General features: G+C 34.8%; 1 protein-coding gene across 10 annotated transcripts in view; it reads left to right on the top strand.

Annotated features, from left to right (window-relative positions):
• Positions 1 to 19,149, top strand: part of CEP128 (centrosomal protein 128) — a 667,241-nt gene that overhangs the window by 329,436 nt on the left and 318,656 nt on the right. For 9 of the 10 annotated variants that reach the window (XM_077123220.1, XM_077123226.1, XM_077123222.1 and 6 more), the window contains one exon: positions 6,998 to 7,190. In XM_077123220.1, the coding sequence (XP_076979335.1) occupies positions 6,998 to 7,190 (193 nt within the window). Of the gene's footprint in view, positions 1 to 6,997; positions 7,191 to 17,919; positions 18,002 to 19,149 lie in introns of all 10 variants that reach the window. The other variant, XR_013160385.1, reaches the window with a different exon arrangement.

The following is a 19,149-nucleotide window of genomic DNA, read 5'->3' as shown; positions in this document are numbered from 1 at the left end:
GAAACTAACAGTATTGTGATGAACACTGAAATTTACCTAACCTTGTAAATTTTCCTCTTCTACTTATGCATTCTTATCATTTTTGATAGAACCAAATCAAATTTATTTATTTTACCTCATTAGAAATTTATAATGTACATTTTTCATTATCTCAAAACTTATTTATTTATTTATTTTTTGTCCAGGAACTTGTGTTGTACATTAGTAAAACATTTCTCTTATTTTCTTTTTCCTGTCTCTACAATTCCAACAAGAGCACTGTGCTTGGAATTTTCTTTGAGTTAAAAATCTTTATCATTTCTGAACATACAGCTTTTACTGCTGTGGTTCTTTTAAATTATGAGAGCCATAGATGACTCTTAATCATAGCTCTTTAATTTGGGAGCCAGTGAGCAGTTTTCCCTTATCATTTAATGGGATTGAACTTCTGATCAGACCAGTTTTAATACTGCATGAGACGACTCTTCCTCTACAGTGTGAAAGGGTCATGATAAGCAATATCATACTGACCAACTGACTAAGAAAGGATTGAATCTATTTACTAGAAAGATGGCTTAGGTTATTGATGGGCTACAATACTGTAATTCCCATGAACTGTTACTGGACAGCTCTATAAGTATTGACGATAAGATCTGAAATCAGAGGACAAAAACTATATGGAAAGTGCAATTGCTATTCAGCTGGTCCATGCTGACATTTTGCAGTATTAAAAGGACCTCGAAGGGCATTCAGTAATTGTTTTCATAAATCTTCCAAATGAATTTCTTCTGTTAGTGTTAATCCTAGAAGAACTGGAGAATTGGGTGGGGATTGTGTTACTATTGCTTTGTTGGTAGCAGTGACATAATGTAAATGTAAAATTCAACTAAGAGTAGGACCGGGCTCACAGATAAAATAACCAATGAAGCATAAGAGTGATTCGTTACAGGGAAAAGGGAGCGTTGAGATAGTCTTTAAAGAATACCAGTCAAGGAGTTCCCAGAGATTAGGGATTTATTTTTGTTATAAATTCTGTCAATATGGGTAGAGGACAAATTTCAGTTCTTTTTAACAGAAAATTTACTAATTATATATTTTAGATGCTATATTACATGCTGTGGCATAAAAAGAAGTAAGATATGGTCCTTGCATTTGAGGAAAATGTTTTCTGTTAAAGAGCCAGACACATATGCAGATAATTTCAATAGTATTCATAAGAACTATTACAGAGTTGTACAGAAGCTATGATGGAGGCAGGAAAGGAGGAGCAGGTAGCTACATTTCTGGGTGGTAGATGGCAACAAAGACTTCCTTGGAAATTGTTGCCTCAGGTAAATATTGAAGCTAGCCAGGTAATGAAGAAAGAGTATTTCAGTTTGAAACCGTTGGGTATCTCAGAAAAGCCATGTTCTTTAATCCTGATTCAATATTGCTTGGTGGAATCTTTTTGACCAAGTTGTTTTCATGGGGATGTGACCCACCCAATTTTTGATTAGTTTGTTTCCATGGAGATGTGTCTCTACCCATTCAAAGTGGGGTTGCTTACATGAATCCTTAAGAAGAAACCATTTTGGAAAAAGTTTTAGAGCCCATACAGCCAGAGATTTTTGGAGATGCAGAAGGAAAATGTCCCTGGGGAAGTCCTTTGAGACAAGAAGTCTGGAGAGAAAGTTAGCAGATGTCTCCATGTGCCTTCTCAGCTGACAGAGGTGTTCTGGACCCATTGGTCTTTCTTGACTCAAGGTGTCTTACTATGGATGCCTTAGTTTGGACATTTTAATGGTCTTAGAATGATAAACTTGCTATGGATGCCTTAGTTTGGACATTTTAATGGTCTTAGAACGGTAAACTTGCAACTTAATAAATTCGTTTTTAAAAAAGCCATTCCATTTCTGTTATATTACATTCTGGCAGCTTTAGCAAGCTAAAATAAACATGAATGAGAGAATGGCACAAAAGAGAAGCATGCATGATAAATGTAAAGGAACCCCAAGTATTTTGGAAATACTAGCATATGAAAGAGACAGGGAATGGCAGGAGATGAGATTTCAGATAAAGGCAGGGATTAAGTCCATCAAGAAGGGCCTTGCATGCTATTTTCAATATTCACATCTACATTTAATACAGAACCATAGTTGAGTTTTGAACAGGGGAATGCTATGCTCTTATTTTTATTTTAGCAACATCACTGGCAATTCTGTAGAAGATGGACTGAAGGTGGTCAGACTGAAAATACCGAGACCAGTTAAGAGGCTTTTCCATATTCTGGATGACATAGGATGAAAGTCTGAACAAAGGAAACTGTAGGGATATTGAAGAAACAGTAGACAAGAGTAATATTTTTGTGATAACATGCAGTTGAAAATTATGTTATGTTAGGGGGTTATGGAGGTGATATCAACAGTTTTCAAATTAATCTAGACCCCATTCAATAGTTGATTTCTGAATAGGTGTGCATGTAGAGTCCTAACAGGCTAAATTTAGGGACTGATATCTTATTTGGACAAGAAGGCACAAGGAGAAGTGGGCATTGGCACATATCAGAGTTTAGAGTCTGAATCATGTGGCAAGAAATGGAAAGTACTAAAGAAGTTCTAATGGGGAAAATAGGGCTAACTTCTCAAATCTGGAGCAGGCAGGCCCTCTTAGGATAGAAGGACAATATTAGCAAACATCACTGTTGATCTAGGGTTTTAGGCTATTGTTAAGCAGATTATTAATAGCAACTGCAGGAAACTAAGTGTCGACTGCTCTTCAGGGCAAGGCAGAATATTCATGTTTACACAGCACGTTTAATTCTGAGAATTTATCTGCTGCTTTGACTAGAAATCTGTACTTTTCTTTCTTAGTCTTTATCCCACTGTAATGAAATTCTCCAATGACTCTCTTCCCTTTGCTTTAATTTACATATTATATATTTTACATATTTCTGCTTTAGAAATGCAGAACCTGTGTATATATTGTTTCCTCATTGTATCCTTAGCACTTATCAAAGTGCCTGAACTTAGTTAAGTTTTTTTATTTTTAAAGTAACTATGTTGGGCTTGGATTTAGCTCTTGTGGCACTTCCTCAGCTTAGTATCATAGAAAAGTAAATACCAAGCAGAATAGATTTCTGTAAATATATTAATTCTCAGTTATTTGTTTTATTTGATCAGACCTTTAAACTTTAAGATTATAGGGATATGAAATACACTTCTGAATTATATGGGGATTTTCCTATATTATCCTCAGTTTGCTATCATCCCAAAGACTCACACTTTTTTTAGTATAATGTGTTCTAGTTAATGACAAGAATTTGCTTTTCCCTCTGTTTTTGGAATGTTAGAAAACTAAAGCAGCTTTAGGGATCAGGCAATTTGACCTTATCATTTTGTAGATGAAAAAACTGAGGCCCAGGGAGGTTGAATTTACATATAAGGCTGTAGTTAGTTACAGGAAAGTGTTTAGAAGTTGGGTCTTCAAACACTGGGATATTGTTTGTCTACATTTTCTCCATGATCTGCCCTTGAATATAAGCATTATACTTATGGATGATGTCGCTTTAGAAAAGTAGATTTTTTTTAAAACAGTCATTGAGAAATTTTAGACATAGTGTATATTTCTTCTCAAAATTGTTCTTGGAATTTGGTGAAGGAGGCATAGTTAAAGCAGTAAAATTATGGATTCTAGTATTATTGCTAACTCTATCAGCTATAATCTTTTTATTCAGGTTTTCTTTTTTTTTTAATTTGAGTCACTTCTCAGTGACTTTAGAATATTATTATGGTCAATTTCAGTAGAGGATTGTTACATATTAAAGTGATTTTTAAATAGTTTTATTAGATACTTATAAATAGTCCTACCTAATTGCAAGCTGTCAACTATGAAAGAAAAAATGCCCTATTTAGAAAGTCTCTATTTTGTTTTGTTTAGCAATACTTGTTTATATAGTTAAATAATGAGCCTATAATGTAACCTGTAAAATTATCTTCTGAGTGGTTAATGGTATGGTGTTTGTGATGTGATTAAAAGCCTTGTCAGCTAATTATTATTTGGAATTTTTAAAGTTATTTATATGCTGTATTCCAGCTGCTTCTCCAAAATACATAATGAAGATACTGGATAGGTTTATCTAACAAACACTGCTTCTTATAATACATGATTGATTAATTAAATTTCTGTAAGTTAGTATTTTGTATTATAGGATTAATAATATATTCTGCATAAATATTCAGCTCATAGAAAACATCTAAATAAAACCTATTTTAAATTTTGAATGATAATGGAATAAAGACTTCATAGGAATAAACTAAATCCATAGGTCATATTGAACCTGATCAATGCTTTAAGGGATTTGTTTTTTTTCTTTTTTATCAGAATCACTAGGATCATTGTTAGGACCAAATAGATTTGTTTCTCCATTACCACTATTTTAGGAATGGTGGTGAGTGACCATAGGTAGTGAACAAAGATTAAAGATTAGGATGTATTACAGTTAAGTAGTATTGTGCTATCCATTGCTGAGTTTTGACAATCAGTCCTGTTGTGCAATCTGTATCCCTTCAGCTCCAATTACCCAATATCTTTTTTTGTTGTTGCATGGGCAGGCACCTGGAATCGAACCCAGGTCTCTGGCATGGCAGGCGAGAACTCTGCCTGCTGAACCACCGTGACCTGCCCTACCCAATATCTTACCCTATTTCTAAATTAGGCCTAAGAGTCACCCCCAAGAGAACCTCTTTTTTTGCTCAGATGTGGCCTCTCTTTCCAGCCAACACAACAAGCAAACTCACTGCCCTCCCCCTGTCTATGAGGAACATGACTTCCAGGGGTGTGGACCTTCCTGGCCACGTGGGACAGAAATCCTAGAATGAGCTGGGACTCAGAATCAAGGGATTGAGAAAACCTTCTCAACCAAAAGGGGGAAGAGCAAAATGAGATAAAATAAAGTGTCAATGGCTGAGAGATTCCAAACAGAGTCGAAAGATTGTCCTGGAGGTTATTCTTATGCATTAAATATTTATCACCTTGTTAGTCTAGATGTAATGGAGAGGCTGGAGAGAACTGCCTGAAAATGTAGAGCTGTGTTCAAGTAGCCATGTTTCTTGAAGATGATTGTGTAATGATAGGACTTTCACAGTGTGACAGTGTGATTGTGAAAACCTTGTGTCTGGTACTCCTTTTATCTACCTTATCAATAGACAAGTAAAACATGGAATAAAAATAAATAATAGGGGAAACAAATGTTAAATTTAGATTGAAATGCTAGGGATCAATGAAAGGGAGGGGTGAGGGGTACGGTATGTATGAATTTTTTTCTGTTGTATTTTTATTTCTTTTTCTGAATTGATGCAAATGTTCTAAGAAATGATCATGATGATGAATATGCAACTATGTGATGTTATTGTGAATTACTGATTATATATGTAGAATGGAATGATCATATGTTAAGAATATTTGTGTTGTTATATTTTTTTAAAAAATTAAAATTAATAAAGAATTTTAAAAAGATTAGGATGTAGAAGGTAGGAAAAAATTAAAGGGAAATGTGAAGTTATTTTTTTAATTTGCAATTAAATCACTGAGCAAGAACAGTTTAACTAGATGATTGAAACTAACGATTCTCAGGAATCCACTGTATTTGATCCAGTTGGGTTTTAAAGCATCAGCTTGGTAGGAGACATTTTAAAAATATGGCAGTGTATAATTTCAGTACGAATTTTATTTTATCCTTTTGAGATATCAGAAGAATTGATAACATGCAATTACAAACAAATGGAACTGAGAAGAACTTTGGACTTGATCACATTAGAAAGGACATCTGTTCTACAGTTTCACAAAATCCTCAATACTCCCGTATGATTCCTAATATGAAAGAGAAATGTCATTTGCACTTTATCACTATACTTGTGTTTTTATTTTTCTTCGAATAGATTTAAGAGAACTAGATATATTTCTTGTATCCATGTAATGAGACAATATGGTAAAAACGTAAGTAGCCTGGTGTGTAGCATATTTCGAGAAAACTTATTCTAACCTTCTTCTTTTATTGATGTTACCCATCTGGCTCATGTAGTTATTTACCTTTGTCATCTCTGATGTAAACAATCCAAATTAAATCCTGTAATATCATGTAATAGTGACTTCCGTGTACACAAGAGGTTTAAATAACTCTGACTCCTTTCACGCTTTTCTCCAAGGCCTCTTGTATAGCCTTGAGCGAACTGGGAATCTTCCCCCTTTTATCAGTTCCTATTTAACCTGTAACTGTTTTTTTTTTTTTAAGTATATCCTTCAGGCCTTTTGCATTTACTTTCCTTGTGTACATATTCCGCCTATCGAAGGTATTTTTCTTCTGTGTTTAAGAGATGATAATTGCCTCTATCAAGTTAATATATCAATTTAATATTCTAACCTCTAATCATTTCTGAGAATAGTAAATAATACCTGATCTCAAAACAGTCCTTCGGGACCACTAATCTTTAGCAGATTTCCTTTGGCAGACAATAATTAAATTATGATGAAACTGTTCTCCTGTCTCCAGGTACTTCAGTTTTGAAACATGAGTCTGAGGATTACACATTTGCTTCTTGCCTAATTTACCCAGATTGTTAAATACAGTAGTTCATATTTAGATCTCAGAAGCTACTTGATGAAGTAATTTATAAATACAGAATTGTAGCTTTTCAAAATGCTGTCTGAGAGCTTGTTTAGGTCTGTGTCAAAATGGCATGGAAATATCAGGCCTGGCATGTAAACATCCTTCCAGCTCTTCTTTTTTTGTGTATTTTTATTGTGAAAATCCTACAAACTGATAATGTTAAGTTTTCGTTAACATTAACGGATGCACACCAGTATGAAAATTAAAACATTATGGATATTTTAAAATTTTGGTTAAATTTGCTAGTTATTGTCTATATTTGCTCAGCTTATCATTACATCGTATCATTTCATTTTTTCATCCTGCTTAGAAATGTTACTGCTATTTGGTTTGTTCATGTTTATTTTAATTTGGGATATATATGTCATGTTTTAGACTAAACTTCAGTGGCTCTGTGAGGAACTGAAAGAGAGAGAAAACAGAGAGAAAAATCTACGGCACCAGCTAATGCTATGCAGACAACAACTCAAGGATCTCACTGACAACAAGGAATCTGAGCTCCAGTATCTCTTTGAACAAATAGAAAGGCAGGAAAAACTTCTGGAAGAAATACACCAGGAAAAGAGAGGTATGTTGGCTGTTCTTACCATTATTTTTCTTTGTTTATATTCATGGAATACTAGAATTGGACAAAAAAAAAAAGGACAGCCCTTGATGGTACCCTCCATCTGTTTCTACTCCCTCTAGTTCATACATTTTCAAAACCAGTCTTATTTCCTTATCTCTTGTCTCCTTGTCTATCTTCTTTGGGATTCTAGAGGAGAAAACTTTTCAGCTCTGAGAGATCTGTATTATGATGAAACTATTTGAGGTTTTTCCTTCATCTACTGTGTCCATCCCAGGTATATAGTACTTGTATCTACTGGATGTTTACAGGTGTTTTAGTAAGGTAAGTTTGTTCTCCTCTGACAAAATACCAGAATCCATATTTTGTTTCCATTTATTCAGTCAACAAATAAATATCTATTTTGTGTTAGACACTGTTTTTCTAAGTGCTGGGGATATATCAGTGAATAAAACAAAACGAAAGAAATCCTGCCTTTGTATAACTTACATTATATCAAGGCAGGGCAGAAAACAAGTGTAAGAAATATGTAAAATTATATAATATATGAGAAAATTACAAGTATATTGAAAAACAATAGAGTAAGGTAAGGAGAGTCTTGGAGAATAGGAGGCAGGATTTAATATGTTTAATATGTATCCGGTATCATACTTTAAAAGGTAGATAAGAGACATAAAAAACTACTTTTCTGTTCTAAAATGCTAGGGGTGCATCATGACGGAAAGTAAACCAGCAATTTTGTATGAGAATCTTATGTGTATATTAAGTTGTGTTGACCTTAGGCTACTACTTTATTGGTAGACTTTATTCATTTAATAATCAGGAAAGAAACTTAATAAAGTAACCATTAAGAAAATCTAAACACTAACATATGGTAATCCTTTTTATAATAAGATTAATCTTTTTCATTTTAGAAGTCAGGATCATTCTCCACACATATTCCACTTAGAAATTGTTTATTACTGTACTGTAGTGAGTCTTAATTTTTTTGATATTGAGACCACTTTCCATTCTTTAAATTTCGAGAACCCAAATGTGCCTATATGTATCAATATTTACTATATTAAAAATTAAAATGGAAATTTAAAAATATTTATTCCTTTAAAATAATTAAGTTTGTATTGCATATTACATGTTATATATTATATGCTAAGTTTATATTGCATGTTGTGATGGTTAGGTTCTGGTGTCAACTTGGCCAAGTGATGATGGCCAGCTGTTTGATCAGGCAAGCACTGGCCTGACCGTTGCTGCAGGATATTTCATGGCTGGTTGATAAACCAGAAGGCTGGTGTATTAAATCATCAGTCGGTTGATTGCCATATGTCTGATTACTTCTGTGATCAACTAACTAAGGCATGACTCCCACCAACAAGATAATCTAGTCAGTGAGGACTTTTGAGGGAGAAGAGAGAATTTTTCACTTCTTCATCCAGCGAGCCTCTTCTGTTGAGTTCATCCAGACCCTTCATCAGAGCTACCAGCTTCACAGCCTACCTTGCAGATTCAGAACTCTTCCATTCCCATGGTTGTGTTAGATACCTTTATAAATCTCATATTTACAGATACCTACTGTTGGCTCTGTTTCTCTAGAGAACCCTGAGTGAATACACTTGTTAACACCAAAACCATTTAATAAAAATGAATTATAGTTTCCCAAACAAAAAGGAATTAAAAGAGTGGCATTATTTTATACTGAAAATCTTTAATCACTAGATTAAAAAAAGACAGTTGGATTTTCATTTTTATTTCTTCATTTAATCTGTTGTGTTATTACACAAACCTATACACTCATGAGAGCTCGATAGTAAAATGACAAATAATATATTAGTATTATTAATGGGTCTTGGAGATCCCTGGAGGTTTCCCCAGATCACGCTTTGGGAATCGTTGCTCTAGTGCATTTAAGACATGTAAACTGTGCAGGGTGAAAGTCAGAAGATTCCCTTGTAATTTTTTTTTTTTTTAATTTTTTTTATTAATCAAAAAAAAGAAAAGAAATTAGCACAACATTTAGAAATCATTCCATTCTACAAATGCACTCAGTAATTCTTAGTATCATCGCATAGATGTATGATCATCATTTCTTAGTACATTTGCATCGATTTAGGAAAAGAACTAGTAAAACAGCAGAAAAAGATATAGAATGTTAATATAGAGAAGAGAATTAAAATAATACTACTAATAATATATATATATATATAAAAAGGAAAAAGAAAAAAAACAAAAACAAAAGATACAAACACACAAACAAACAAACAAAAAACCATATTTCAGGTGCAGCTTCATTCAGTGTTCCAACCTAGTTACATTACACTTAGGTATTATTGTGCTGTCCATTTTTGAGTTTTTGTATCTAGTCCTGTTGCACAGTCTGTATCCCTTCAGCTCCAATTACCCATTATCTTACCCTGTTTCTAACTCCTGCTGGTCTCTGTTACCAATGATATATTCCAAGCTGATTCTCGAATGTCGGTTCCCATCAGTAGGACCTTACAGTATTTGTCCTTTAGTTTTGGGCTAGACTCACTCAGCATAATGTTCTCTAGGTCCATCCATGTTATTACATGCTTCATAAGTTTAGTCTGTCTTAAAGCTGCATAATATTCCATCGTAGGTATACGCCACAGTTTGTTTAGCCACTCGTCTGTTGATGAACATTTTGGCTGTTTCCATCTCTTTGCAATTGTAGATAATGCTGCTATAAACACTGGTGTGCAAATGTCCATCTGTGTCTTTGCCCTTAAGTCCTTTGAGTAGATACCTAGCAGTGGTATTGCTGGGTCGTAATCTATTCTGCCATTCTATGTCTTTTGATTGGGAAATTCAGTCCATTAACTTTTAGTATTATTACTGTTTGGATAATATTTTCCTCTACCATTTTGTTTTTTGTATTATATATATCATATCTGATTTTCCTTCTTTCTACACTTTACTCCATACCTCTCTCTTCTGTCTTTTCGTATCTGACTCTAGTGCTCCCTTTAGTATTTCTTGCAGAGCTGGTCTCTTGGTCACAAATTCTCTCAGTGACTTTTTGTCTATAAATATTTTAATTTCTCCTTCATTTTTGAAGGACAATTTTGCTGGATATAGGAGTCTTGGTTGGCAGTTTTTCTCTTTTAGTGATTTAAATATATCATCCCACTGTCTTCTAGCTTCCATGGTTTCTGCTGAGAAATCTACACATAGTCTTATTGGGTTTCCCTTGTATGTGACAGATTGTTTTTCTCTTGCTGCTTTCAAGATCCTATCTTTCTCTTTGACCTCTGACATTCTAACTAGTAAGTGTCTTGGAGAACGCCTATTTGGGTCTATTCTCTTTGGGGTGTGCTGCACTTCTTGGATCTGCAAATTTAGGTCTTTCATAAGAGTTGGGAAATTTTCAGTGATAATTTCTTCCATTAGTTTTTCTCCTCCTTTTCCCTTCTCTTCTCCTTCTGGGACACCCACAACATGTATATTTGTGCGCTTCATATTGTCATTCAGTTCCCTGATCCCCTGCTCAAGTTTTTCCATTCTTTTCCCTATAGTTTCTGTTTCTTTTTGGAATTCAGATGTTCCATCCTCCAGTTCACTAATTGTAGCTTCTGTCTCTTTAGATCTACCATTGTAGGTATCCATTGTTTTTTCCATTTTTTCTTCTTTGTCCTTCACTCCCATAAGTTCTGTGATTTGTTTTTTCAGATTTTCTATTTCTTCTTTTTGTTCAGCCCATGTCTTCTTCATGTCCTCCCTCAATTTATTGATTTGGTTTTTGAAGAGTTTTTCCATTTCTGTTCGTATATTCAGCATTAGTTGTCTCAGCTCCTGTATCTCATTTGAACTATTGGTTTGTTCCTTTGACTGGGCCATATCTTCAATTTTCCGAGCGTCATCCATTATTTTCTGCTGGTGTCTGGGCATTTGATCAGATTTCCCTGGGTGTGGGACCCAGCTGGTTGAAAGCTTTTTCTGTGAAATCTCTGGGCTCTGTTTTTCTTTTCTTGCCCAGTAGGTGGCGCTCGTGGCGCTCGTCTGTCTGCACGGCAGTCGGCCCGGGAAACCGCGCGTGGAGGCGGAGGTCGCTGGCCGCCGCGGCTTGGGAGCATGGTGGTCCTAATTGCCCAGCTGGCCCGAAATGCCAAGCGTGACGGGAGGGCCCCGCTATCCAACGTTCCCAGTCAGACTGGGGAGCCACATGCGTGGAGGGGACCCCAGTCGCCAGCCGCCCCGGCTGGGAAAACGTGCGCCCCTCGGGTATCTCACCGCAGCAGATTCTCCCTGCCCGTTCAGCTGTTCCAGAATGGCGTACGCTGTCTTTTTGGTCTGTGTCGTGACTCCGGGAGCTGTTTCGTATTGTTTCTGTTTCTTTAGTTGCTTTTCTGGAGGAGGAACTAAGACCCGCGCATCTTACTAAGCCGCCATCTTCTCCGGAAGTCCTCCTTGTAATTTTGTTTTTAATGGCTGGTGTTCCAACCCAGCTTTTGAAGAGCTTGCATCAGTGCAGCCCCGACACCAAAGACCATGCTAAGAAGAGAGTTAGGCATGGATTTTGTTGGTACTTACGAACAGGAGAAAATCTTTCCTGTTAGTAGCCATTCAAAAAACAGAAGTTGGTGCTCTGTAAAAGGGTGAGGAATACTAGGGACAGTTTATAACTGTGTGCTAGGGACAGCTTATAAGGATTTAGTGCGAAGACATTCCATATGGTGTGAGAACAGAGTTTCAGCACGGTCTCATAACATAGGTTTGTTATCAACAGTGATCAAGGGAGTGGATTTTTAATGCTTTGTTTAGGAACTTCTGTCCTGGTCATTGTAGGCAGTTATGTGCAGTAGCTTATTCTCAGTATGGGGTGTGGGAGCCAGGCTCTGAGTCTCCATGGTTGGATAATAGCATCTAATTATAGAATTTATGGATAAAACAATATATGGTCTCTATACACGTTATATACTGCTCGCTAATTAGTATTTGATTTTAACGCAGCTTTATTTCAGTAAATACTATCCCATATCATCATCCAACAAATAATTTCTTTATATAAGGAATTAATGCACTACTCCTTTATATAAGGTCTAATATGTTATAAATAGATAAAATTGTCAATGGGGATAGATTCAAAAGTACCAAATTTTTTGCACTTAGATATTTGTATTCAAATGCCCAGCCTTTTCATAAATGTTTTGGAAGTTAAGCCGAAAATGCCTATAACTCTGTTTTTACTTTTACTTCTACTTTTGAATGTAATGATTCTATACTGATTTAGTATATCTATCCATTTATTTAGGTCTTCTTTCACTTTTCTCATCAAAGTTTTATAGTTTTCAATAGGTCTTGCACATCTTTTGTTAGATTTAGTCCTAATTTTTATGGTTTATCTTGCTATATTAAATGGTATTTTAAATTTTAACTCCCAACTCTTCATTTCCAGTAAATAGAAATACAATTGACTTTTATATATTGACTTTGTGTTCTGCAGCCTTGCTAAACTTATTGGTTAGTTCCAGTGGTTAGGAGTCTGTTGTAAAAGTCCCCATAAAAGGAAAAGGGACTGATGAAGTACATTGGTAGTGGAATTGGGAAAAGGGCAAGTAATGCTAAAATTATTGTGGTGGACAGGTCAGTGTAGGTAACGGAGAGGGGAGCTCATGGGATATTCCAAGGTTCCAATAGTTTTCCACTAAGAGAAATAGGGAAGGGAATATGGGATGATTTGATTGAAGAAAAAACAAGTTTTGTGTATTTGTTTCTTAATCTATTTCTTAAAATCATAAAAGAGGAGTCTAGTGAGGCCCCAAACTTTTGTAATAGAGAAATGATGTGGTAATCTCTTACCTTATATGTGTGCAACATTATACTAGATGCCGTGGGACATTCAGAAGTGATGAGGACTTGATGTCTGCTACCAAGCAAATGCTAATATAGTTGGAGACTTATAAACATGTTTATTAGGAAACAATATCAAATAAATACTTAACCAGATTTATAACCAATATTTTTGGTGAAAAAGAGTATTGATGACTTCTGTTGAGGTTCTTATGGGAAGGTTATTTTTATCGGATGTCTCATTTGATTTGTATCTTGAGGAATGAAGTAGATTTCCATAAGGAAGAGAAGGAGAAGAGAGTTGCTGCAGGATTTATCTCCATGGTGATCCCTTTTTGTATGCTTTACCATTTGTTTACAAAGCTACACACAGGAGAGGTGAAGGCCAACAAAACTGATTATTAAGTTTAGATATTTCTGAAATATCAAGTTAACCATTGTAGAAATTTGTATTTGATTCCCGTCACCATCTTAGAAATATATTTGTTATATAGAACGAGGTTAACCTATCTATAAGTGAAGTAACATCCTGTTTGCTGGAATTAATGCTACTCTCAGCACTAATATTATTATTTTGATTTAATGTCGTATTAAGTATGACAGGTAAATTGTGGCCTGTGGACAAGGATTTTGTGCTAGTAAGTGCTACTGGAATTGTAGATCTGAATTATCATGTTTCTTGGGTTTTTCTGGGCCTTTAAATTTAGTCTGGAGTGTTCCAAAAGGAAAATAATTCTCTTAATGGGGTTAATGTCATGGGCATTCTAGAAATATAGTATTTATCAACTGAGAAATTCTTCTTTGTTGTGAGTGGCAAATAGAAGAAAATTTTCTTAGCTTATTTTTCCTCAATTTGAAATTGTGACTTTAATTTAAACAAGGGAATGATTTTGCTTCCCACACCCTCTGTGATTGTGACTGTGGCTATTTAGTTACACAATTTTTCTTCCTGAAGTAATTAGAAATTGACTTGGCCACCACAGTTCCTTTTGCTTAACCATATAATTTGATCATCTTACCCAATTTTCAGTATTAGATAGGTATTATAGTTATATCACTTTGTTGAGTCATATAATCCCCCACTGTCCTAATACCGTGACAAATACAGTACATAAAAAAGTAGTAATTCCCAGTAAGTTGTACCAAAGCTTCCTGAATCAGTCCCTTCATGTGGTATGTCATTTATTGGGACTGAACATCAAGGATGAAATAAACCATTGTTAAGGCCTCTTTGCCTGAGAGTTACCTATTCTAAATAGCTTTTAAAAAGGAATGTAACTAATATGCTGTGGGAGAATGGAAATAGTCCTCTAGGCATTTCTGAAAGTAATACCTTTACAACAGAGGACTAATTGTTTTGTTTTATTTTTGTTTGGCACTGTATCTTAGCCAAAAATGGTCAGTTAGGAAGGATAGGTTGAATCATCTCCCCACATTTTTCTTTTTCAGTTCAGCAGTTTTGAGTTTTACCTTAACAGTGGCTGTTACTGATACAAACATTTAGTCGTCTATCCTGGTCTAGAAAGATCTTAATTCCTCTCTTAATAAGTTCTGGGAAAGAAGTGTGTTTAGTTGTCATGTATCCACTAGAATGAAGCCTTCATGAAGGCAGAGATTTTTTTTTTTTAGTATTTTGCTCAGTGCTATTGTCCAGTGTCTAGAAAGTACCTAGCATACAGTAATCATGTCAAATTTGTAGTATAAATGACAGAATGAAATAATTTTAAAGGGGCATAGTTAATAGGGCAACCATAAATACATTGTTTACAGTCTAAAAAATAAAAGGTAATTTCTCCCCAAATTTTAGATCTCTCTAGATTTAGAATGACAGTGATGTTCTCTGGCCACATTTGGTCGAAATTGCTTTCCTCCGTGTTTGAAATTTTACTTAGTGTCTTATGAACTCTGCATAACCAAAAGATAAACCTACAGATATTTGGCAGAAGCTAAGTAATTTTATTGGAGTGGTTTATATTTTATTTATGATACATTGGGATTAGATGACTATATCCATCTTTCCTAATATTTAAATTATGTATTGCATTTTACAGTAGTAGTATTTAAGCTATACATTTTTGTTCATTTCATGACAATATTATCTAAGAGCTTCCTGATTTATTTAGGAACATTATAACATTGTTATAATATTTAACAATGTAAGTATTTTTAGTAGTGATTCTACTCACATTTTATATTTTGATTTGAATTAGTTACTAGTTTACATCACAAAAATTCAAAATATCTAAATACCAAAAAAAATGAAGAATAGTAAAACTCCTTGGATGATTTAAAAACTCTGGGGCAGTGCAGCAGTGGCTCAGTGGCAGAATTCTTGCCTTCCATGCCCAAGACCCAGGTTCGTTTCTTGGTGCCTGCACATGTGAAAAAAAAGGAAAACAAAAAACGTCTAAAACCAGCAAGACTATAATTTTTTAACAGTTTTTATTGTGAAATATGACATATATATATATATATATATAAAGCAATAATTTTCAAAGGACTTTTTTTTTTTGCATGGGCAGGCACCTGGAATTGAACCCGGCTCTCCAGCATGGCAGGCCAGAGCTCTGCCTGCTGAGTCACTGTGGCCCACCCTCAAAGCACATTTTAACAAGTAGTTTTAGAACAAATTTCAAAATATGATATGGGTTACAGTGTCGCCATTTCTTTCTAGGTGCTCTAAGACACTGGAGACTAACAAGAAATATCAATATAATGATTCAGTAGTAATATTTATTTGTTAAATCCTATCTTCTCTATTACAATTCTTTCTTCTCCTTTGATACTTCTCCTAGTCTTTAGGGATATTTGGGCAATGACCATTCTAACTTCATATTGAAAAGGGGTGTTGACATTATGGGGTCGGGGATGAAACTGGTTGATGGTCTTGAAGAGACTGGTAGTTCAGAGTTTCAGGGCTTTTCTGCCCTAGGAACCATCTGAAGGTTATATGTTTCTGAAAAATAAGCTAAGTTAGTCTCAAATTTTTATAGAATCTCCGATAGAACCCTGTCTATTTTTTAGGGCTTATAGGAATACTGTTGGTTGGGGCTTGGCATACCATGTCTTAGCGATATCTTGCTGAAGTTTGTATAAAAGTAACCTCCAGAATAACTTCTCAACTCTATTTGAAATCTCTTAGACATTGATACCTTATTTTGTTACATTTCTTACCCTCCTTTTGGTTAGGTAGGCATTGTCAATTCCATGTGGAGCCATGCTCTACATAGTGGGGAGGATAATGATTTTACTTACAGAGTTGGGCTTAGAGAGAGAGAGAGAGGCCACATCTGAGCAACTAAAGAGGTCGTCTGGAAGTAACTCTTAGGCGTAATTATAGGTAGGCTAAGCTTCTCTGTTGAAGACATAAGTTTCATGAGAGCAAGCTTCAAGATCAAGGGCTTGGCCTATTAACTTGGGAGTCCCTAATGTTTGAGAGAGTATCAGGGATTTCCAAGATGGGAAAGTTTAATAGTTCCATATTTTTTTCTCTAGTCCTTCAAGGAACTTTGGCAACACTTTTTAATTATTTGCCCAACGTGCTCCGGAATGTATCCAGGTATTACATTAAGCTATACAGAATTGTAAGACCTCATTCCCAGTTCTAGGCTCTATGTATTTAGGTTGTTTAACTGAATGGCCAGACAGGTTAAATCAGATTGTGTGCTGTAGAAAATTTAGATTTTGGACAAAATAAAGCTTTCTTCCTTTGGTGTCATACAGTAGGTAAAGTTCTAAAATACAGACACTATTATCCTTTACCCTGTTTTCTGATTTATTTTAGTCCCAACCAGATTGGCTTCATTCTTATCTCTAATTGAAGCCTGATCTCTTTTTGGCTCCTTTAACAGTTGCTGTATGTAGGAATGCTAACTTTCAGAGCTGCAGAACTCAAACTCTGAGTCTTAGGTGAGCATGACTATAACTATTAGAGTATTATTTTTATTTATTTATTTATTTTTAAATTTTTTCATGGGCAGGCACCAGGAATCAAACCTGAATTTCTAGCATGGCAGGCAAGAATTCTGCCACAGAGCCACTGTTGTACTGCCCGAGTATTATTTTTATTGATCATAAAAACTTTGAATATAATTATTTTGCTAAGTAGAAGAAACCAGGAATAGGAGATACTGAAAAGTTGACTGAAACATTAATTAATACAGGAAGATCCCAGAAAATAGTGTATTTAGTCAGAGGTAAAGATAGAGACATGAATCCTAGAAAGAACAAGGGCAGAAGAATTAGGCATTTTCTTTTCTTCTTGTTTGACCCCTTTAGTAATTTATATACTAATATTTTTGGTATTTTCATTTATGGCAGGAATTTGTATAGTGCTTCCTTATTTTCACTGTCAGCATCTCAACATTTGTGATCAGATTTAATTGTCTTGTATGTGCTCAATTGCTCAATACTTGTTTTAAGAAAAGAATGGAAACAACCGGAGGTAGCCCTGAATTTGCCATGTAAGATTTTCCAGAGACCTGTTTTAATATAGACCTTGGAGGTTTTAATCTAGATTGTAGAATAATTTTTCATGACTATGTTCTTTACAAACTGTTTCCAAATGATAATATTTGTCAGGTGACCCGGACCCAAGGCGCAGTGTGTCAGTTCAGTAATGAATCTAGTATAGTGTAGACTGATTATTCTGGCCTTATAGATGACATGAGGATGATGAGTGTTTTGACCATATAACAGAGATTCATTTTCCCCCCATTGTTTTAAAATTGCCACACTGTCCAAGGCATTAACTCTGAAAAACATACTACATTCCCAAAGATTGACATCTACCTGGTTTGTTTTTATCTACCATGGTGACTTATATTTTTAAGGACTTTTTTCCCTTAGTTACATTATTTCTAGTGTCTCCAGAAACTCCTTTTAACTAATTTCTTGGTTTTACCTTGTTCTTTCTCTTCCATAGGTGGCAGTAGATGGCAGAGCAGAGGATAAATTCTTAGAATTCATTTGTGGGAAAAAGTTGGGAGGACATTGTGGAAATACAGGTATCTCTCTGACATGTAGGTTAGACATGGGGGATTATATCAGTTATCTTTTGGCTTATTTTTCTAGCCACCCACCAATTCTCCTAGGTTTCAAGCAGGTTATCAGGTTTGTCTCATTGAAAGACTGCTTGACAATCATGGCACTTACAGAAGTACTAGTCATTGTTGTTTACTCCAAAAACAAGGAGAACCAGTCTTTTCTTTTGCATATTAGAGTATAATATTTAAACATCCTGAAATAATTTAAGGAATGATCTTTAAGTATAATATAATATATTTGTTTGATTTTTGGTTAGTTTTAAAAAATCTGTTTAACACTTTATTTTTGCATTGTTACCAGTTTATGCAGATGTTCAGTGATGTTGACCATTAGAAATATAGAAAGATTATTTTAACTGATAAATAACACTTAAACCCATTAAACTATCATTTTGTTTAAAATGAAATTACCCCTTTTATTTTTGGGCTTTTAACATGATTGTTTTTAAAAGCCAATATAGTAACAATAATTTTTCAAAACTTTAATTATAGCCACTCATAGAGTCAAATCAGAATCTTCTGTTCTTTTTTTCTTAGTTTATATTTTTGCTTATGTGTGCTCATTAGAATAATTTTGTTTCTCATTCGTTTTATGTTATGATTTGATAGTCAGCTCAGGTCAACAGGCTTGGAAATTAAACTCCATTGATTGTCTGTTCCCAGGACCAGAATAAAATGATTTAATGGTGTGCCTAGAGCTCCTGATACATAGACTTGTGCAGGTGTCAATCAATTGAATGTGTAATCAGCATTCATGTTGTTAGTGAATAAGTTAGCAATGGAAAGTCACATGTACTTATTCCTTATTAAACTGTATCTCCACCCCTTGCCCCCATATAATGGGCCTGATGCTCTATTAGTTAAACTTAATTTTAGAGACAAACATTGTCAATATCTCCAGCTATATGCTCTGTTGGCATCAAGTCAATATTGGTTGAATAGGACATTCAAATTTTTAACATTTACATTTTTCCTCCTCAAAAATATTGCTTGTTATGTGCATGTGACTGTATTGTGTGTGTATATGATTGTATAAGACTGTATTCTGATGGAAAATTCAGAGGTGATAACTATATAATGGGAATTCATTCTTGGATTTTCTTGTTCCA

This window comes from Tamandua tetradactyla, chromosome 12 (assembly GCF_023851605.1).
Source record: "Tamandua tetradactyla isolate mTamTet1 chromosome 12, mTamTet1.pri, whole genome shotgun sequence".
In the NCBI taxonomy this organism is placed as follows: Eukaryota; Metazoa; Chordata; class Mammalia; order Pilosa; family Myrmecophagidae; genus Tamandua; species Tamandua tetradactyla.
This window is presented reverse-complemented; position numbering and strand designations above follow the sequence as displayed.